Source organism: Macrobrachium nipponense, chromosome 4 (genome assembly GCF_015104395.2).
Source record: "Macrobrachium nipponense isolate FS-2020 chromosome 4, ASM1510439v2, whole genome shotgun sequence".
Taxonomy (NCBI): domain Eukaryota; kingdom Metazoa; phylum Arthropoda; class Malacostraca; order Decapoda; family Palaemonidae; genus Macrobrachium; species Macrobrachium nipponense.
This window is the reverse complement of record NC_061100.1, coordinates 78,559,534-78,581,937: the sequence shown is the minus strand read 5'-3', so window position 1 is coordinate 78,581,937 and position 22,404 is coordinate 78,559,534. Positions and strand designations below refer to the sequence as shown.

Sequence of the window (22,404 nt, the reverse complement as noted above, 5' to 3'; positions counted from 1 at the left end):
AAGGAGTAGTGTCAAGAGTCAAACATTTAAAGTTTCAAGGAAGCTTGTTCAGCGTGCCAAAGAAAGGCTCAACAAAACGAAGACTAATCTTAGACTTGTCCCATCTAAACTTATTCATTCGTTGCAACAAGTTCAAAATGCTGACTATCTCGCAGATGCGGACCTTACTTCCCCGTGGGCCGTCACCACCTCTATCGATCTTACAGACGCATACTATCATATCCCAGTTGCGAGACACTTCTGCCCATACCTAGGCTTCAAGTTGGGAGACCAGGCATTCTCTTTCAAAGTGATGCCCTTCGGGCTGAACGTAGCCCCCAGGGTCTTCCTGAAAATAGCGGAAGTAGTAGTCCAACAGCTGAGATCACAAGGGATAATGGTAGTAGCGTACCTCGACGATTGGCTCATTTAGGCAGCAACCGTCGAGGAATGCCTCAAAGCCACAGACAAAGTAATTCAATTCCTGGAACATCTAGGGTTCCAAATAAACAAGACCAAGTCCAGGCTTACGCCGGAGTCTCGTTTTCATTGGGACCTAAACTCCCACACTCTGTCAATTCCGGTGGTCAAAAGGAAAGAAATAGCCAAGTCAATAAGGCAATTCCTCAAATGCAAACAAACGTCAAGGAGAAACCAGGAAAGGATCCTAGGTTCCCTCCAATTTCCATCAGTGACAGACGTTCTGCTAAAAGCAAAACTGAAAGATATAAATCGAGTTTGGCGCTTAAGAGCAAATGTCAATTCTCGAGACAAGTTGTCAGTAATCCCGCCGATTCTTCGCAAATGTCTCCGTCCCTGGGCAGAGACCAAGCTATCCCAGTCAGTACAAATGAGGACTGTGTTTGCTTCCTCAGGAATTCTCAAAACCCTAACTTTATGGACTTCATGAAGTTTGCGGCTAAGAGAGATGCAAATATTGATCCCCAGAACATTCTTTTCTTAGAATCAGATAAGAGGGAATCAACTTTACGTCAGTATGATGCTGCTGTAAAGAAACTGGCAAATTTCCTGAGGGAAACAAACACCCGAACCATGACAGTTAATATAGCTATATCCTTTTTCAGGTCTTTGTTCGAAAAAGGTTTAGCAGCTAGTACTATTACCACTAATAAGTCAGCCTTAAAGAAAATCTTCCAGTTTGGCTTTAAGATAGACTTAACAGATTCTTACTTTACATCTATTCCTAAAGCCTGTGCTAGGTTCAGACCCTCAGAAAGACCTAGTTCAGTCTCATGGTTCTTGAATGACGTTCTCAAACTGGCTTCAGATACTGACAACGATTCATGTAATTATCTAATGCTACTGAGGAAGACTTTATTTCTATTAAGCTTGGCCTCAGGAGCCAGAATATCAGAACTGTCGGCCCTTTCCAGAGATGCTGGACATGTAGAATTCCTCCCTTCAGGAGAAGTCTTACTATCACCAGATCGTAGTTGTCTGGCAAAGAATGAGGATCCCTTAATGAGATGGGCCCCTTGGAAGGTCCTCCCTCTTACACAAGACCTTTCTCTTTGTCCGGTGACGACCTTAAGAGCTTATCTGTCCAGGACATCTTCCAGATCCTTAGGTCCCCTCTTTATGAGGGAAAAAGGTGGTACTATTTCAATAAAAGGAATTAGACAACAAATCCTATACTTTATCAAACAAGCTAATCCTGATTCATTCCCTAAAGCCCATGACATCAGGGCAGTAGCCACCTCTATTAATTATTTCCAGCATATGAATTTCGATGACTTGAAGAAGTACACGGGCTGGAAATCGCCGACAGTTATTAGACGTCATTATTTAAAGTCTTTGGAATCTCTTAAATTTCTGGCAGTGTCAGCGGGAAACATTGTTTCCCCTGACACTGCACAGTAGTTGTAGTAGAAGATCCAGATCTCCTTTCTGCCTGCCTCACTAACAATGCACCTAACCTTACCATCATGTTCATTTGGGTTCCTCTGCCTTAGCTGCCTAAAGGCTACCTTTGGTGAAGTGCCCCTTATTTTTTTGCTAGGGGCACTCACAACTGTAAATATTGACTACTGATTGTAGCTAATCGGTGTTGTTTCCCTTATTTTTATGCTAGGGAAACACACCAAGATATTTGTAATATTTAATGTTTTAGCTTTTAAGTATTAGTGAGTGTTCTCTCTTGCTTTATTTTATAAACCTCACTTTTATGTAATTACATAAATCTAGTTTTAAGTTATCATAAGTTACTTTAAGTCTAATTCTAAGTCCAATTATATGATAAGTTGGATCCAGTAGATTAAGTTAACATTAAGTATGATAACTTGTAAGTTTTAACTAGATTATATTCATTTCTTTAATTTTTCGTTTTATTAAGACCCTCTTTTATATTCAATTTTATTCCAGTCTTGTGCTAATTCTCTGGTACTATTTCACGAAGAGACACGAACTGAGCCCAGAAAAGGGATTTTGACGAAGGAAAAATCTATTTCTGGGCAAGGGTTCGTGTCGCCCAGTGAAATCCCCCCCTATTTTCCCACCCTTGCGGCCAAGATTGGCGTCTAACTTCAAGGATGGCCACCAGGAGCACTGCAGTCGCCGTCGTAGGTAGAGTAATAGTAGTTGATGGCGCCGGCCGTGTATCAGCTCTCTCTGGAGGGGGATTTCGATGTAGGAGAATTCTAAATGGCAAGAGGTTCGTGGTAGTGGTCTCACTCGCCCCAGCTACATACCGACACCCTCTTTTTATTTAGGGTGAGCGAGTCAGTTATTCTGACATCCCCCTATTTTTATTTTTTCTCTGGTAATGTTAGTATTATTTACCTAGAAATAATGAACTTAAGGGATTATTTCACTGGGCGACACGAACCCTTGCCCAGAAATAGATTTTTCCTTCGTCAAAATCCCTTTTTTAGGATTACTACTTTTGATCTTTCTTGTTGTGAAGATGACCTCCATGCATACACTTCAGTTTTTATAGTTTTAAGCTTATTTGTGGTGGGTATTGAGAACCATTCTGTTTGCCAATCTTGGTATGTATATCAATGGTTTGACAGATGTTATCCAGTCGGACACTGGGGCATGTGTAACTGTTGGAGGGATAGTGCAAGTTAATTTAGCAGCAGAATCTGCATTTTCATTTCCTTTTATTCCTACACCTGCTGGAATCCAACATATTTTTATTGATAATCCTGAATGGAGTTGTTGAATTTTTATTTGTATTTCTTGTACAGGTTGGTTTACAGGTTTGTACTTATTTCTGGGCTCGGTCGTCAGGGACAACGTGAGCGAGATAACCACCCACCTTGGTGGGAGCTCTGTGGGGGGGGGATGTTGGTAGAGGGTGACGATCACGTGACCACCCGGCTACCTTGTGGTTGCTTGGACCACGAGGATGGCCAACAGGGAGGCCTAAGGACTAGCCAAGCCGACCCGTACACACACAGTAAACATATACAAACGTAAAACGATAAAATATGTACTGAACACGGGGGGGGGGGGGGGGGGGTAAAACAAGGAAGAGGAACAGTGATGTCCTAGGAGAACCAAGTAAGACCACCCGATAAGGGTGGGCCTAACCAGGAACTCCCAGCAGCTGGCCTAGTGCCGTAACGAAGAATCGTAGGACAGGCAGCCGCCAGGGTAGGCTAGGACTAGCTAAAAGAAACAAAATAAACTAGAATCTTAATCAAAATAAAGACATGCATGAAATATAGCGGTAGTTTCCAGAGGAGGCACGAAACAAAGACACGTGCTCGGAAGGAAACCCCCGTGCCAGCTCATAAAATAAAATAAACACAAAAACATATTCATGATCGTCAAAAACAGCATCCAAAACACAGAAATTGATAAAAACATACTGTCATCACAATTCGGTTCACTAGGTATGGGAGACCACGTGAAACCGAAGGAGACACAAAGGGGTACGCTCTAATGGCGGCTCTGAGCCGCCGCCGCGTGTGGCGACGACTCCTTAAAACCTAAATAAAATGGTCACGAAGGCCAAAAACACTCCCTAGATAGTGTCAAACATAAAACCAGTACTTAACTTGGATACAGAAGGAGATTGACGATCCATAACGAATAATTAAGCCAAAAAAGCAAAAAACACAAGAGAGCAAAGAAAACTTGTGCATCTCTAGTAGGGCTATCTAAAGGAATGACGTCACAGCTGCTATCTACACGGTAGTAGGTAGTGAGCCGTAGGTCGGCTCCCCTTTTCTGGAGGGTTTTTGATGTAGGAGAGGCTAATTGGAGAGGGTCCCGTGGTAGTGGTTTTCACTCGCCCCAGAACCATACCGACACCTTTTAATAAAGGTGAGCGAGCCAGAATATTCTGGCATGTCCAATTTAGCAGTTCTCTGGTATTATAGCAATATTTTACCTTAGAAATAGCGCTAAAGGAACCTATTTCAGAAATAGATTTTTCCTACGTCAAAATCCCTTTTATAGCATCTATAGCACTATGTGCATTGCTGGAAATTTTAGAGGAACTTGCTCCTTTCTCAGATATTATATCAAGTGCCATTTGTATGGCTGTGAGTTTCACAGTAAATACTGATGATATTAAAGGTAGGCTCATTTTGATTAATTTATCTTTTGAATATGCAGAAGCTCCTGCCCCAGTATTATAATAGCATAAAATTAGTCAGTTACACAGTTGGTAGGACTGCTCTCCGCATTAGTGGCGATAACAGGCTCGCAGCATAAGGGAATAAAATTTTGAAATATGTACTGCACCAGGTGTAGCTCCATCTAGTTGCTCACACTGAGAAACTCTTGACCAAGAAAATTTGTGACCAGCGCGGCTGGACAGTTTATAACAGTAAATGTTACTTCATAATCTGTTCAAGTTTTTCAGTTTGGTGGTATGCTCACCTTCATAACCATTTAATGGAATCATTCTATTTACTTGTAAACTGGCAAGTCAAGAGTTCACTGATATTTGACCTCAGTAGTATATCCCAGGTTTTGATGGGAGCTTGGATGCCCTCTCTAGGCTTCAAAGTGCCAATTCTGAAGGCACTTAACAGATGAATTTACATATGATCTCTCTTGGACTCTCATCTGTTTTGTATAAGATCAGTTATGTTTTATTAAAAATGTATTTACTTTGCTTGTATTTAATGAAAATGACTGATATGTTCAGATAATTATTGTAAGAGTGAATTTTGGTTTATTATTACACTACTTATCTTTTCAGATTTTTTAAAGGACAGTACTAGGCCAACTTACTGGGTGCCAGATGAACTTATCACAAATTGCTCCGTATGTAACATGGAATTTGGACCTAGACTGACTTTGCATCATTGCCGGGCATGTGGAAAGGGTGTTTGCGACAAGTGTTCTCCTTCTTCAAGACCTGTGAGGGAAAGGGGATGGGACCATCCTGTTAGGGTTTGCAATAACTGTCTTAAGTAGCCTTGGGTTTCTGTTTTAAAGTATAATGTTTTTAACCAGAAATAAGATTTGGTGGCACAACAATTTTGCACCTTGATTTTTATATATCTCAGGAAAGAAAACTTTTTGGAAATACAGTTTCTCTTTTAATCCTGGTGGGATGTCCTTTCTTAATGCTCATTTGTTGCATTTTAGTTGGAGACAAAACCAATATTATAGTTTTGAAGGATGCATATTATTGGTAATGTTTTTGCACAGATTGCATCAAAATTTTATATACATCAGTGCATTTATAGAGAATTACACAAATATGATAGGAAGTAAACTAAAAGAAGCAAAATATTACACATGCCCAATCCATTCAAGGTTCAGATATTCTGGTAAAGAGACCATTTAACTGTATTACCTCTATGGAAATGTGTACTGTACTGTGATGAAATAAATATGTAATGATAGGAATAGTTATAACTGTACCTAGTATAGTTTCAGCTGCAATTCAAGATTTGAGGATGAAGTCCATGTTCAGATTGTCAATGCTATAGATGTTGACAGGATTTTTTACACATTCAATTGTATATTGTTTAAAGTTATGATTATTAGTTTTTTTAAAAGTTGTTTCATATGGTAAAAATAAAGATTTTATGATTATATGGAATACATTAAACCCAGTTTATTCATATGTGTATCACTTTCATTCTTTCCTTGAAATTTTTTGTAATTGCTCATTTATTTTAACAATTTCCTTTAATAGGGGCCATTGAACTGGATTGAGAAGTTAGACAAAAATTGGAGTAGGAAAGTTATTTAATTTGCTATTATTATTATTATATTTTTATAATTACTTATTGTAAAAGCCCTTCACTGTAAACAGCAGTGCTGAACATGACATTTACTGCTGCTGTTATCATAGGCTCATCTTAAGAACCTATTCCTTACATTATCTTGTCTTCAGGGGGAAGACTGCAGTAACAGTCCAAAAAATATAAGGAAACTTGAAATATGTCTAAGCTTTAGTTAGTAAAGTTTCACAAAATCTGTTCTTTGCAATCACAGATAGTGTGAGCAGATATGAGAATGCTGAATAGAAACTGGCTGTTGGATCAGTAGGCCTCACTCTTACCTGCAGCCTTGTCAACCTCTGTAGCAGGTATGCATCGAGGGAAGAGAGGTCGTAATGATACTATTTTGGGATGATTCCTTAGTTCTTTAGGACCTGGTGGGTCTACCTTATGAACAGTAAATCAACCTCCTTAGAAGGATCTTACTCAGTCTTAATTTTTAAGTCTTTGCCTCTGTTTGGCTTGTGAGAGCCATACACTTAATTTATGTATAGTACAGTGAATTTAAAAAACATTGGTTTATGGAATGGTTCAAATTTTGTTGCCAAGATGCAGACAACTTTTCAGGCCCAAGTTTCATTCATATTTTCTATTCCTATGTCCCTTGGGATTCAATGGACATTGGTGGGTTTGTTGTAATAGCAATGCATTAGAAAAAGTTGTACGATAAGTTTCATTTTTGTACGTGGCGAAGAGAGAGAGAGAGAGAGGCAACCGTGAGAATGGTGCTTAGCGAGCTGATTTTTGACTCTGGGGAATCGGCGGTATGTTTTCTCTCTCTCACTTGGCTCTTCCCGTTTTCTGTAGCATTGACTACCTTTTTTGGTGTCATTATGTTTCTGCTTCACTGGCGCCATAACAAAGCTCTCTCCACCCTTTGTAATGGTGACATGCTGTGCACAGCAATTTTGGCGCATGTCCATTCAATGTTTATAGTTCCATGGTCTTGAGAAGGAGGGTGTTTGTGTTTGCTTTTCTCAACTGAGGAAGTTAAGAAACATGTGGCCAAAACTATTACATCTACTACTTAGATGAGTCAATGATATTAGTTCCATTGCATATCCTTGTTCTTAGAATTTCATATTCTTCCAAAATTTTGTGATTAACTCCACAAATTCTGTGCACTCTGTTTAGCTTGTGATTATATCAATTCATGACAGGGTGCATTGTGTGAAAGATCATTATCTTGGTCCTCATAATCCCCTTTCTTTCCTCCAATTCCTTCAGAACTTGGTATAGAACTTTGGGATACTAGTCTTCATGCTGCTGTGCTTTAGGGTGGTCCTAAGTAGCTATTCAGGTTACAGTAATAGGTATGTTGTAAAAAAAAAAAATTAATTATGTTTTCAAAGTAAACCCATAATCAAAGCTAGGAATGCCTCCTACAACTTTCAAGCTGATTTTAACAGCACTGTTTTAGTTGGCCATCCATGAAACCAAGGCCCTTAAGTCACCAGCTGGACATGGAAAGCTACTTCTTTGTGGAGTGCCTTGGAATTTGCAGAGTGAAGGGAAGGGATATGTAAAAGTACTAATGGGTTTGCACTAACACAACTTTATTTTTAGTTGTATTATTATGCTGTTGTCTTTGGTCATTCCCAATTAGTTTACAGAGATAATGTGATTGTGTAAGAGCCATTGCAAACCATACATTGTTGTTGTTGTTAAAATCTTTCATTTTAGGTTCAATGTAAGGTATACGCCATAAAACTGGGCACTATGATGGAATGGGAAATAGTTGCATTAGTGCCTCATTGCACATGGAAGCTCATAGCCCTTGCCCTCAGTAGTAGTAAACCCTGAAAATAAATGGTACAGCAATTTTTTGAAATACTAAATGTTTAATTAGTTCATGTTTAAGTTTTTGTGTAAAACATTGTATGAAACAATCTTGTGAGTAATGTCTTTATGCTACTATTTTTATTCACAAACATTTCTCATTGATGTTGTTAGAACCTACATTGTTTGATATTTCATCAAAATTCTATTAAAATTGGTCCATTTCAGGGTTTACAGTGAACAATTGATTTATTCTGTGCATCTTACACAAAAAGCCAACAAAGTGTTAAGACTGCTCAGAATGAAGATTGCAAGTATTTTATGGGACTTAAAAACTACTACAGATGCTCATGTATTCATGGTAGCTTGACAGATTTACCCCCATTAATATCTTTGTGTCATTTGTATCCATTTTTATGGTTTTACTAATTTTTACTATTCCTTGTCATTGCCTCTTATGTTCTGTAATTTTTGGAGTGATAAATTGTCAACTTTTGTCCTTTTACCATATAAATTCAATCTTTTTTAACAGACAGGCCATGTGAGCATTAAGTTTAGCTCTTTTTACAATAAAAAAGTCTATGGTTTGTGTGGTTAAAAAGTTAGTATATTTATATAGAGTAGACTATGAAAAGTACAAGGTTAGGCTAAGATTGTTGGAGACAAGGTAAATGCTTTGATATTTTTTACCATACATGGCACCCCCATGGCTCTAATTTATATGGGAAATGTTACTATAAATGTCTGCTTGCTATGTATTTTTTATGAGTAATGTTGGCAAATTATAATTTACATATGGTTGGCCCAAAAGATTACTTGTTAAATGGGAGTTGAAAATTTGAACAAGAAAAAATTTGTAGCAAGTAGTAAGTGCACAGCAATGTGGGAATACGCAGACCACTACCTGCAGTAAGCTACCCAAGGCATTTTGATGGGGACCCCTTTTAAAAACAGAGTCATGCAAATGCTTAACAATATCTTTCTGTAGGAAGGTGAAAGAGATGGATTGCATATCACAGTACCTACTAATAGGCAAACTATGTCCTACATGGGTATCATCTGTTACCTTTGTGTACAGCGTTATAACAATCATCAGGAAATGAAATATACAGTATTACAGTAACTAATGAAAGCAAGAATTTTCTTGAGGTGAATAAAACACACGTTTGCAGTAAAAAGTACTGATATATTAAAATTACTTTACTGTATTTGCAAATACATGAGTCTAATTTGAGACAAGTCATCTCCCTATGGGAATTAAACATCAAATAAATGCAGTACAGTACTGCTTGTAATACTTTTATCACAATGACTTTTCTAAGAAAACTCATATTTTATAAAATATGTGTCACAAAATAACTTAAAGCAAGTTCAATAATGATTTCTGTATTGTTCTCTGCTCTTACTTTGTTCCTTGTCTCGTTTGTGGTCATCATAATATCTACTTTTTCTATCTTTGTGATATTCATCTCTACTTTGGAACTCCTTTGGCTTCCTACTATTCCCATACGTCTGTCCTTTAGATCTTTCACTGTTGCGTTTATAACTGTAATTTGAAAAATCTCTTTCAAAATTACTTCTGTTCACACCATGCTCCCCTTTATCATGATATCTTTTCCTATCAGTAAAATTTTGATTTGCATGGCCATAAGAAGTTGATTCATATTTTTCATAACCTAGATCCTTTTTCTCTTCTTTTATTTTAATAGCATTATTGTCATGAGTAAAGAATTTTGCCTTGTGTTTCCTCTTTTTCTTTCTTTCAGCTCTATGAATGCTATCACTGTCCCCAGAAGAAGAATCCCTTCTGCTCTTATGTTTTTTCTTTTGCTTCTTATACGAATCACTATCTGAATCCTCATTTGATGATGATGATGATGAGAGTGAACTGTTATCTGAAGAGAATGATTCTTGCCTCTTTTGTCTCTTCTTTGATTTTTCTTTCTTGACCTTGTGACTTTTTACCTTTTCTGTGTTGATAGTTCTTTCTGGAATGGAAAAGTACAAGTAAAGCTTTTCATAAAATTGACAATCGCCGATTTTTTAATTTGCTTTTCCTATTTTCTAATAGTACTCTATATACTCATCTTGGAAAATCTTGAAAATGTCTGCAGTCTGTTTTAGTAACATTCAGGTAGAAGACCCTCTTTTTAAGGGGCATGCCAATGCCATAAGACCCTATTATACAGAAAGTTGCTTCATTCTACCTTATGATTAATGGGATTCGCTTAAAATTTTACCACTTATTATACAGCTAATACTGAAAAAATACAGGTGGGGAAAATAATGATATTCGACCTCGTAAATTCATAAATTTGCAGTTGAAAAAAATTTTGAAACTTTTCTAAAATATGGCAGAAAAAAGTTGGACTCCAAAATAATTTTTCCCACTAGTAGTTATAGATACCATATATACTCATGTAACACATGATCTCTCATATCATGTGATCCCCAAATTTTCACCCTTAAAAAAGGGATTTTGACGTAGGAAAAATCTATTTCTGGGTGATTGGCTCGTGTCGCCCTATGAAAGGATCCTTTATATCATTCTTTCTAGGCAAAATTAATCTAAATCTTACCAGAGAAAAACAAAATTAAGAAAATGTCAGTAAAACTGACTCGCTCACTCTATAAAAGAAGTGTCGGTATGAGAATAGGGGCGAGTGGGATCACTACCACGAGTTATTCACCATTTAGACCTTCCAATCCAAAATCCCCACTAGAGAGAGCTGATACTAACGGGTGATGCGGCCGCTACTACTACTACTAAGGACGCCACGGACAGCAGCGCCCCTAGCGGTCATCCTTAATCTATGAACATCTTGTCCTGCAGGGGGGGGGGAAAAGCAAAACAGGGTGGGTTTCATAGGGCGACACGAGCCAATCACCCAGAAATAGATTTTTCCTACGTCAAAATCCCTTTTCTGGGCTCAGCTCGTGTCGGCCTATGAAAGAGTACCAGAGAAACAGGCAAGATGGGAAAAAAAGGTCAAATGAAAAAACAGTAGTAAAAAGAAATATATAATATAAGTGAATCAGGTATTACAGAAATACAAATTAAGTACTTAAAGCTAACTTATGCTAAACAATGGCATAAAAAAGAGAGCCAACAACATAAATACTTAAAATTAACTTATAATAAACATAGTAATATACAATAATGCAATGTAAGTTAACAAAACAGATTCACATAAGCAATGTATTTACACAATATACAAACACATTGTGTCCTACCCTAGCATAAAAATAAGGGTAGGGACACTGAAGTACATTATAAGTACATAGTGTGGGTGTCCCTAGCAAAAAAATAAGGGACAATCCACTAATATGATCTCAGCGGCTAAGGCTAGAGTATCTGAGTAGCATGGCGATAGGGTGAGGCATGTTAGACGAGGTAGGAAGGAGATCTGGATCTATACTATGACTACTATACAGTATCAGGAGAAACAATGTTTCCCGCTGCTACTGCAGAAAATTTTAAAGATTCCAAGGACTTTAGATAGTGACGTTTAAAGACTGTCGGGGATTTCCATCCAGTATACTTTTTAAGATCCTCGAAGTTCATATGTTGAAAGTAGTTAATTGAGGTGGCTACTCCCCTGATGTCATGTGCTTTTGGGAATGAATCAGGATTGGCTTGTTTAATGAAGTAAAGGATCTGTTGTCTAATACCTTTTACTGATAAAGTACCACCTTTTTCTCTCATGAAGAGAGAACCTGAGGATCTTGAGGATGTGCGAGATAGAAAGGCTCTTAAAGTTGATACTGGGCAGAGAGAAGGGTCTTGCGGAAGTGGGATGACTTTCCAAGGAGCCCACCTTGCAAGAGGATCCTCATTTTTAGCTAAAAAGCTACGATCCGGAGCAAGCAGGACTTCTCCTGAGGGGAGGAATTCTACATGACCCGCATCTCTGGATAGAGCCGACAGTTCTGAAATTCTAGCTCCTGAGGCTAGGCTTAATAAGAATAACGTCTTTCTAAGGAGCATTATGAATGTGCACGACGAGTTGTCAGTATCTGATGCTAGTTTGAGGACGTCATTTAACAACCATGAGACTGCAGTAGGCCTTTGAGAAGGTCTAAGTCTAGCACAGGCTTTAGGGATAGACGTAAAGTAAGATTCAGTCAGATCTATCTGGAAACCCAACTGAAAGATCTTCTTCAAAGCCGATTTATGCGTAGTAATAGTGCTAGCTGCTAAACCTTTTTCAAACAAGGATCTGAAAAAGGATATAGCTAAGTTAACTATCATGGTTGTAGTGTTTGATTCTTTCAGGAACGGATGCTAATTTTTTAACAGCTGAGTCATATTGTCCTAAGAGTTGACTCTCTCTTATCTGAACTCTAGGAAGAGGATGTTTTGTGGATCAATGTTAGCATCTTTGTTAGCCGCAAACTTCATGAAGTCCATAAAGTTAGGGTCTGAAGAATTCCTGAGGAAGCGAACACAGTCCTCATTTGTACTGCCTGTGACAGCTTGGGATTGGGAATCCGTTGAGGTCGGAGACCCAATTCCAGAAGCAGAGGATACCAGTTGCTCTTGGGCCAGTCTGGTGCAATCAGAGCTACCAATCCCTTGAAAGTCCTCAGCTTGCTCAAGACTTTCAATAGAAGATTCACTGGAGGAAATACATAAATTTTTCTCCACTGACTCCAATCTAGCGACAGGGCGTCCGTGGCATAAGCCAGAGGGTCCAGGTTGGGGGCCACATAGCAAGGGAGCTTGTGGTTTGCTTGTGAAGCGAAGAGATCTACTTGGAGACCTGGGACTCTCCGGCATATCCACTGGAATGACCTGTCGTCTAGGGACCTTTCTGATTCCAGAGGGACTGACCGGGACAAAGCGTCTGCTATCACATTTTCTTACCCCCGCCAGGTGAGTGGCGGACAGATGCCACTTTGTGTTTGTCTGCTAGGGCAAAGATGGCTATCAGACATGGTTCACATGATTTGGATTTGGACCCTCCTCTGTTGATGCAATGAACTACCACTGCACTGTCCAAAACTAGTCTTAGATGAGACTTTTTCGGGGGGAGAAGTCTCTTCAGGGTAAGAAATACTGCCATTGCTTCCAAAACGTTTATGTGGAGCTGGCGGAACTGAACTGACCAAGTCCCCTGAACTTGTTTGAATTGAGAATATCCCCCCCAACCGGACAGGGAGGCGTCCGTGTGAATGGTTAATACCGGAAGGGGATATTGGAGGGGTACCAGTTTGGCCAGGTTCTTCACTTTTGTCCATGGACGGAGTTGATTGCGAAGGATCTGTGGAATTACTGACAACTTGTCTCGAGATTTGGCGTTTGCTCTCGATCGCCAAACTCGGTTTATATCCTTCAGCCTTGCTTTTAGGAGGATGTCTGTCACTGAGGCAAACTGAAGAGAACCTAGGATTCTTTCCTGGCTTCTCCTTGATGTTTGTTTGCATTTGAGAAATTGTTTCACAGCCTTGGCTATTTCTTTGCGCTTGACCACTGGAATTGACAGATTGGGGAAGGACAAATCCCATTGGATTCCTAGCCACTGAAAACGAGACTCTGGAGTAAGTCTGGATTTCGTTTTGTTTATCTGGAACCCCAGATGTTCCAGAAATTGAACTACCTTTTCCGTGGCTTCTTTGAGACATTCCTCGACTGTTGGTGCCAGATCAACCAATCGTCGAGGTATGCTGCTACCATTATCCCCTGAGTTCTCAATTGTTGAACTACCACTTCTGCTATTTTGTGAATACCCTGGGGGCTACATTCAGACCGAAGGGCATCACTTTGAATTGAGAACTTCTTGATTTCCTAGTCCCTGAACCCTAGGAATGGGCGGAAGTGCCTGGCTATAGGGATATGATAGTACAGTAAGTCCTCGGGTTACGCTGGTCTCGACTTACGATGTTTCGTGGTTACGAACGCGCCCCATAAAAATATAAAAAATAAAAAATATTTTGCGTCGTTCCGTCTTACGCGGTTTAGCGTCGTAAGCAACGTAAACAAACGCGAACTAGTTCCAGGCGGCACGGCGGAAGAATACGCTTTGTGGGGGAGAGGACGGCGTCGCTTCGCTACGCTCAGTCCTCGCCCATACGCCATTTTGGTTGTTTTACACTGCCTCTCTCTCCCTCGTGTTGTATCGTTTTTGTAACTTTTTGCTCTTTGTTATGGCTCCCAAGCGCAAGGCGGACTCTTCTGATGGTAGTGCATCGAAGAAAAGAAAGGAAAGGCCATCACCATGGAAATTAAAGTGGACATTATAAAGCGATCCGAGAAGGGAGAAAGCCAACAAACATTGGCCGCTCGCTTGGCCTTAGCCGTTCGACCGTTTGCTACCATTATCAAAGATAAAGAGCGCATCGTTGAACATGTGAAAGGATCGCTCCTATGAAAGCGACAGTGATAACTAAGCAGCGTTAGTGGTCTAATAATTGAAATGGAAAGGTTATTGGTGCTTTGGTTGGAAGACCAAAATCAACGGCGTATCCCAGTCAGCCTTATGGTGATTCAGGAGAAGGCGAAAAGATTGTTTGAAGCGTTGAAAAAAAGAAAAGGGGGAGGGAAGTGAAAGTGAAGAGTTTGTGGCTAGTAGGGGTTGGTTTATGCGATTTAAGGCTCGGGCCAATTACCATAACCTTAAATTGCAAGGTGAAGCTGCTAGTGGGGATGAGAAAGCAGCGAGTGAATTTCCTAAAGCATTGTCTGAGATAATTAAGGAGGGGGGTTATTCTGCTCAGCAAGTGTAACGTAGACAAGACAGGTTTGTTTTGGTAAGCGTATGCCTAACCGCACTTACATCGCCTCAGCATCTCCAGTACTAGTATGTTCTGCCTCACCTCAAGAATCATCTGCCTCAGCATCTCCAGCACTTCTGGAGGTTCTTTTTCTCTTCACTAACCTCCCCCAGTCTCTCCAGCACCGCAGCTTCCTCTCCAGTGTGCAAGCCAATCAAACTAATAAAGGTAAGGAATTGTTCTCTCGTTGTTATTGATAGGTATTTACATTAAATCATGTGTATTTTTCAATGTTCCGACTTACGCTGAAATTCGTGTTACGATGCATCGTAAGAACGGATCAACGTCGTAACTCGAGGACCCCCTGTATGCGTCTGTAAGATCGATGGAGCATGTGACGGCTCCACGAGGAAGTAAGGTCCTTACTTGCGAAATGGTAAGCATTTTGAACTTGTCGCAACGGATGAAAAAGTTTAGCCTTGACAAGTCTAAGATTACCCTTCTTTTTTGTTGAGCCTTTCTTTGGCACGCTGAATAAGCGACCTTGAAATTTTAGATGCTTGACTCTCGCAATAGCTCCTTTCTGAAGGAGTTCGCTCGCATATCTGTCAATTCCTGTTTGAAGGTTCCTGATAAAATGATTTGATTGGAGGGGGATCTTTGATCCAACTCCAACCCAATCCCTTGGGACACTATGCTCTGTGCGCCCAATTGCTGAAACCCCCACCTGTGATGGAAGAGGAACAACCTCCCACCTCCTACCTGGGGAAGCCTCATTGTTGTTGGGCGGGTTGACTCCACGCCCTCCTCTGAACTGCCTACCCCTTGTCGCTCTTCCTGATCCACGCTGGCGAAAGTGGCCTCGCGCCCTGCTACCTCTCGACTGCCCAGAAAAGGGAGGGTAAGCCTGACCTTCATAAACAGGGTTGAAGGCCGGCGAGAGAGCGTAAGAGGTCGAGGGTTGCGACTGAGGAGACACAAGGAGGATGGGTTGGGTCTGTTTTGAAGTTGCAGGTTGTCCATGTTGGGGAACTGGGACGGCCTGAACGATTGCTACTGCTGCTGACGTTCTGGTAAGGCTGGAACCATTCTACCAGCCTTCTTTGGTTTCTTACCAGCAGTGGGGGCGGATTCTTGTTTCCTCTTAGAGGAGATACCCACCTAGCTCTGAGGCTCTGGTTGAGCCTAGCAGCCTCATTGGTGTAACCTCATTCACCGCGGACTCTGGGAAGAGGTCCGCCCCCCACATGCTGGAAGCCAGGAGCCTATTAGGTTCGTGCCTAATAGTGCATCCCTGCAGAACGTGCTTTCGGCAGTTCCTCTAGCTAGGAAGAAGTCGAAAGCATCCGTCTGAACCGTTTGAAGTTGAGACTTGGCCAGAATCTTAAATAGAGGTTCTGTGCCATACGATAAAGCAGCCATCTCAGTAATGATTAGAGAATTGAGGGATCTTCCAAACCTAGTTCGAGCGTCGAACTCTGCCTGGATCAAGGTATCAGGCAGCCATTGGGAAGCTTTTCACCAAACTGGTCCATTGCACAGTCCGGTTTGAGCTTACCAAGCGTGAAAGTGGAAGGCAAGTTCTCCCACAATTCTCCGAAAGCTGGAAAGAGCGGAGAAGTAGACTCCGCTTCCCTCAGTTGTGGCAATGGGCTCATCCTGAGGACTGCCTGAAGAGTCGCTTCCACTATTTTGGTAGCGAACGGAAGAGAAGCCTCCTCCTCCGTCGCAAAAATAGTAAAAGGACTCTTGAAAGCCTGGAGCTTAGTGTTGGTACACTCACAGTCCTCAAGGCAGTGAACCATTCCCGCTGAGCGTGCTCTCTACTATAAAGCACATGCTCTCTGGTGATCTTGTTTCCCTTCCCTAGTGAGTGCCGCTGCGGTCAGCCTAGCATATCCAATGAAAGGCTGCGTCAATCCCGGAGGATAAAACTCGAAGTCCTCAATCCTTCGAGTTCCACACTCCGGGACAGAGATCATACCGTCCTTGAATGGAGCGTAAGCGGCTACTCTCCATGGGTTATCCATGGAGAAGGGCTAGGTAGCGACTCATAAGGACGGTAGCTGGGGAATACCAGCACTTGCTACTGGGGAGACTGGATAAGGAACCTGAGCAAGCCCAGCTACTTGGTCCTCATTCTCTCTAACTCTGTTAGAGAGATCTTGGATGGACTGGCCCGACTGACTCAAAGTGTTCGACAGATGTGCGAACATCTGTTCGAACTTGGTTCCGAGGGCGGAGACCACCCTGTGAGCCGACCATCTCTCCTACCTGTTGCATCACCACTGCTGAGAAGGCAGTGGGATCAAAAGGTGCTCGGTCCCTCTACTCCAACCGGCGTTGCCGGTTGTGGATGCGGTGGAGGCCGGAGAAGGCATTGGCTCAGCAGGAGCGCGATCCTTCTCCTTATTAGAAGCCTTGCTTCTAGAGCTCTTGGGGGAGTGTAAGAGCTCGGCTTAGCCTTCACCGCGTCAGCATAGGAAGTCGAAGACTTCTTAGCTGAAAGAAGACGACGACGGACTTTTTAGGAAAGTCGTTCTTAATGAAGGGTCTTCGGTTCTCTCTGTCCCTTCACCTTTGGGGGTACAGAGAGAGCGGGAGAGCGGGTAGGGATCTCAGATCCCGAAAAGCCTTGGAAAGAAGCAGTAGAAGAAGGGACAGGAGAAGATCCAGGAGCGCCCAAGAAAAGACCTTGGGCACCCGACACACCTACCTCAACTAACAAATCCTCCGCACCTACCGCCATAGGCTCAATATTAAGGTCCAAGGTTGCGACATCTGGGACCGTCTCCTGCGTGGCCACGGCCCCTAACGATTGCTGCACCTCTTGCTGGATAGAGGCGATGAGAGGGGCTGCAGAGATGGGGTCAACATACCCTGTTGACTTGCCGCCGGGGAAGATCTGAATGGCCAGCTTCTTGTCCAAGATGTATGGCTGGCCCTTGGCGGCGTTCTTGCCGAAGCCGCCCACCCAAGCCTTCAGGGTTGCTAGGGCGACTTCCCTCACACCGGCAGCCTGAAAGAGAAGGTGAAATGAAGCTTCTAGTGGCGGGGACGGGGTTAACAAGCTTATGACTAAGTGTTGTTAGTAATACGATAAAGAAGTCCACAATCGACTTACCCCCCCCACCAGCTGACTGACAAGGTCGTAACAGATGGAGCAGGCTTCCGGGTGCCAGACGATCATGGCGTTGTGATTCGTAGCACACGGGGCGTGAGTCCTGCACTCATCGTGGGCGCATGGGTCGTATAAGGTCGCATTGCACCCTAGGACCTGACAGTTGGTAGCCTGTAAGTGGAAAGATACATAAGCATCAGGAGAACACTTACAGCCTAACAATTGCTCCGCTGCATGCCGGAGCGGTAAAGTTAGATTAAACCAGAGCCCCGCCATAATACGTGTGGTAACAAGAAGGTTGGAGTTTTGTCTAAGGCTAGCCGGAGATAAGAGAAAAAATCCAACCAGGTGTGGTGGTGAGGTATGAAACCACGACGGAGAACGAGGAGATGGTATACACACAGTATATAATACTAAAATTCATCGTAAAATTAGGGTATATCCTTAAAAAATAACGAAAAAGATAATATCAAACTTTCCTCCCCCGTCTACTAGAAGAGTGTCCGGGTAAGAAGCAAACTCTCCTCCGGTAGCGGGGGAAAAAAGGGGAAGGATATATTAGGCAAGCTATAGACCACGAGTAGTGACCACCCCGCCCGCTAGCGGAGCCAGACGAACTATATAAACCAAAGGTGCCCCGGCTGCGGCGAAAGGCTCCGTTCGTTATAGTGGGGAAGGGTGGGACTAAGCAACTGGGGGGGGGGGGGGGGGGGTCCCCGGCGTAACGCGGCGGGAGAGAGAGAGGGGGGGGGGTGGCCTACTCCTCCCCGTCTCAACAACTACCCGCTCGGTGACCCGGTACCCGAAACAAGTGGTCGCCCTAAACCCCAGCTGGGGAGAACCCCTGGCCTCCTCAGGGAAGGAGGGAGGAAGGCTACTGAAGTTGTCATAGCAACCAAGGGGTCCCCCAGACCCCTCCCTATACCTGATAGGGAGGGAAGGGGAAGGGTAAGGTGCGATGGAACACGTGACCGCAAGTGGCCTAAGCCGCGATAGCAACACAACCGTGGGAGGGCCACGTGAACCAGGCTGTACCAATACATGGAACATGCACCTAGGCTAGCCTAACACCCTAAATAGAACTAAAATTACATCATAACAGGTGGAAAAGACACTTTTAGTAAAAGAAAAAGAAGCCCAGGAGGAGGCAAACTGTTCCGAGGAACAGAAGACTACTCGGAGCCAGCAATAGCCGATGAAGAGCAAGAGCCGGGATGCTGGGCCAGAATACAGAATAGCCCTAAATACCAAACTAAGAGAATGGTAAACGGGCTAACCTAGCTAAAAATACGATGTAAAAACGATGAACGTGAAATAGTAAGCCCATAAGTACAAGAAGTCCCAGTATGGAAGACCGGGAATTCTAAACATGAGGCAGCATGGCGCCGCCACGAGCCGACCGGGAAACCGTATATGACCTATTAGAAGGAAAATACTGGTCCCTGGAAGACTAAAATACCGTAAAATACTACTTATGAGGCACTTAACTTAGCCGATGCGATGGCAGCACGTTCCATGGTAAAGAAGAGGAGATAAATCCAAGATATTAGTACACGAGAAAAAATGCGTCCAACGCGTACTGCTAAATATTAAGGATGACCGCTAGGGGCGCTGCTGTCCGTGGCGTCCTTAGTAGTAGTAGTAGCGGCCGCATCACCCGTTAGTATCAGCTCTCTCTAGTGGGGATTTTGGATTGGAAGGTCTAAATGGTGAATGACTCGTGGTAGTGATCCCACTCGCCCCTATTCTCATACCGACACTTCTTTTATAGAGTGAGCGAGTCAGTTTTACTGACATTTTCTTAATTTTGTTTTTCTCTGGTAAGATTTAGATTAATTTTGCCTAGAAAGAATGATATTAAGGATCCTTTCATAGGCCGACACGAGCTGAGCCCAGAAATTTATTTTATCACTTATCTCGCGTATCATGCAAGTTGAATTTACGAGACCAAATAACAATAGGCTAACCTCTTTTCCTCCTCTATATCTATTCCATTTTTTAACAGTTAGGCTAACCCCTTTTCCTCCATCTCTTTATCTGTCCCATCTTCTAATTAAGTTTAAAAAAGTAAAAGGGAATGCCAAAAGTATCATTAGTAATGTAATACTTGTTGTGTAACCACATACAGCCAGAAATGTCTGATTTGCTATGAACAACTAAATCCAATAACAGCAACGTTTTTGCTTGCATTTCAACCATTGTACGATAGTAAAAAATTACCGTAGTTATGTTACAAATGACGTTAAGGAGAATAGGACCGATATATTTTTACATTACTATATCCTTACTCGTTATGGAGAAAAGAACGGCAAGGGGATATACTGCTAAATTTAAGCTGTAAGTTTTAGCTGAAGCTGAGGAAAGAATGTTGCTCTGCTAACGACTTTTATTGTGCATCAGCAACGTGGATGAAACTCTCGCAAACTTTGGTGCAGTGGGGCCCCCGTATTCGCAGACTCATGCATTCGCGGATTTCTCTCTGGATCATATCTACCCATCATTCGCAGGAAATTCGCCTATTCGCAGTATTTTTCTATGATAAACATCCACAAATTCATGTTTTTTTTTATCACTTTCATCATAAAATGGACTTTAGTTTACAATATAATCAAATCAATATAACTCTGCTATCTCTTGATTTATATACTATTACCCAAAATTTGCACTCGTGGGGAGTACCAGCACTATAAGGCCCCATTACTATTATGAGGTAAATAACTTTCTACTTACTGATTAATGGTTATTTCCATCTAATTTTTAGCACTTACTCTACAAATAAAAATGAATAAACACAAGTCTTGCTTCTGCCCTCTTAGGGATCAAAGCATTTAGTTAAAAAAAAAAAACTTTCAGGAAACAGCAAAATTTGTGGACTCAAAAGTGAAAAACAATGAAAAATACATATTTAGATTCTTGAAGCCAGTTGTACCTATAAGCTGTTTTCTTTATTATGGTAACTAGAGAAAAAGGTATATTTTAATGGGAACAATTAATTTTTTATAAATTTTATTCAAAATTCATTTTCCATGCTTTTTTCTACAATTTGTCATTCAAAGTGCCATAAAAACGATGAACAAAATTGTCCATGAGCCCATCTAAACATTCTTTTTTAGCAATAATGTTTGTAGATATGTTTATTTATTGTAAAACAGTCCAAAACAGTGTATATCTCAAACTTGATCATAGACTCGTATGTTTTTTACAATGTCATTCACAGTGCCATACAAGCGATGAACAAAATTGTTCATGATCCCATCTTAACATTCTCTTTTTAGCAATGTTTCTAGATTTATGTTTATTTACACATAAAACAGTCGAAAACAGTGAATAACTTACCTGATCCTATCCTGAAACATTCATAAAGCTGGTTTTTACAAGTTTTTTCTTACAATTTGTGGGTCACAGTGTCATACAAGCAATGAACAAAATTGGCAATAAACTAATCGAAAAATTTTTTTTTATTATTATTGCTTCAGGATGTTTATTTAGACATAAAACAGTTGAAAACAGTTAACTAAAATGTGAAAATTCCTCAAAATTTAGTGGTCGGCACACCTCTTAACCCTTAAAAAGCAGGGCTAAAAAAAACATGCAGCACCCCAGACCAGGCAAACTTTGAGGTTGCCCAGTTAAAGAAAAAACCATATCAACGGAGAGGAAGACATGCAAATATACATGGTATAAGAAAAAGAATCTGAAAAATTCTCTCTACCTTCCACAAAAGTTGAAAATGACTATGGTATTTACAACCCCTTGTGGGGCTTCTTACATGATAATCATAAATTTAACTGAGTTATATGTGTTTTTTTCTGATACATTAACGTTATTTTATTCTGTGAAATTATAATTACAGCTCACACATCATAACAGATAAGAACTAGAAAGAGTAACAAATTCCAAGTATATTTGTTGTAAAATATTTATGTAAATTAACTGAGATCTAAGATGCAGTAACTTTTTCTGGATTATGTATACATATTTTTCTAATATTATTTTGTAGTTTTTGCAAAATTACAAATATATCTAGCATACTATCATAAAAGATGAGAACTAAAACCAACAACAACCCCTGGGTATATTTATGAGCAAATATATATACCATATATAAAAAAATTGGTTTTGACATAGGAAAAGCCTATTTTTGGTAGTCACTGTTAAGTCCTCAAGGAGTTACAATTCTATGGTGTATCCAAAACTCCATGATGATCAGACTAATGTCGAAGAATGATCTTTTAGCTGGTCTTGTGTCTGGGTATTGTGTCGTAATGATAAACATTATATAACACATGATAGTGTATAAATGGACTCAGGATAAGAGGACATTTTTTTATTATCCTCAGTGAATGCTAAACCCAGTTTAGCTAAGTCAAAAACCTGCAAGAAGAAGTGGCTATGAACCATCCTATTGTTTACAGAGGACCAAAACTGGACCAAGGAGCCATTCCTTTCTGTTGGTCAATGCAGGATGATCCCTTACCCAAATCCCATGTCTTTTTGTCAGGGAAGTGAGAGGGTTTTGAGGACTTAACAGCGACTTCCAAAAATATACGTTTTTCCTACATCAAAACCTGTTTTTTGATAACGCAGTCACTGTCT

General features: G+C 41.1%; 2 protein-coding genes across 8 annotated transcripts in view; one reads left to right on the top strand and one right to left on the bottom strand.

The window, feature by feature from the left end:
* The window catches only part of LOC135210966 (zinc finger FYVE domain-containing protein 1-like), a 450,218-nt gene extending 444,184 nt beyond the window's left edge, over nucleotides 1–6,034 (top strand). For all 7 annotated transcript variants that reach the window (XM_064243949.1, XM_064243953.1, XM_064243952.1 and 4 more), the window contains one exon: nucleotides 5,159–6,034. In XM_064243949.1, coding sequence (XP_064100019.1) covers nucleotides 5,159–5,376 — 218 coding nt within the window. In that variant the 3' untranslated portion in view covers nucleotides 5,377–6,034. The remainder of the gene's footprint in view (nucleotides 1–5,158) is intronic.
* Nucleotides 6,035–9,128: 3,094 nt separating this feature from the next.
* LOC135211409 (RNA-binding motif protein, X-linked 2-like) overlaps nucleotides 9,129–22,404 on the bottom strand; it is a 128,255-nt gene continuing 114,979 nt past the window's right edge. The window contains exon 5 of the mRNA XM_064244721.1: nucleotides 9,129–9,961. Coding sequence (XP_064100791.1) covers nucleotides 9,345–9,961 — 617 coding nt within the window. The 3' untranslated portion in view covers nucleotides 9,129–9,344. The remainder of the gene's footprint in view (nucleotides 9,962–22,404) is intronic.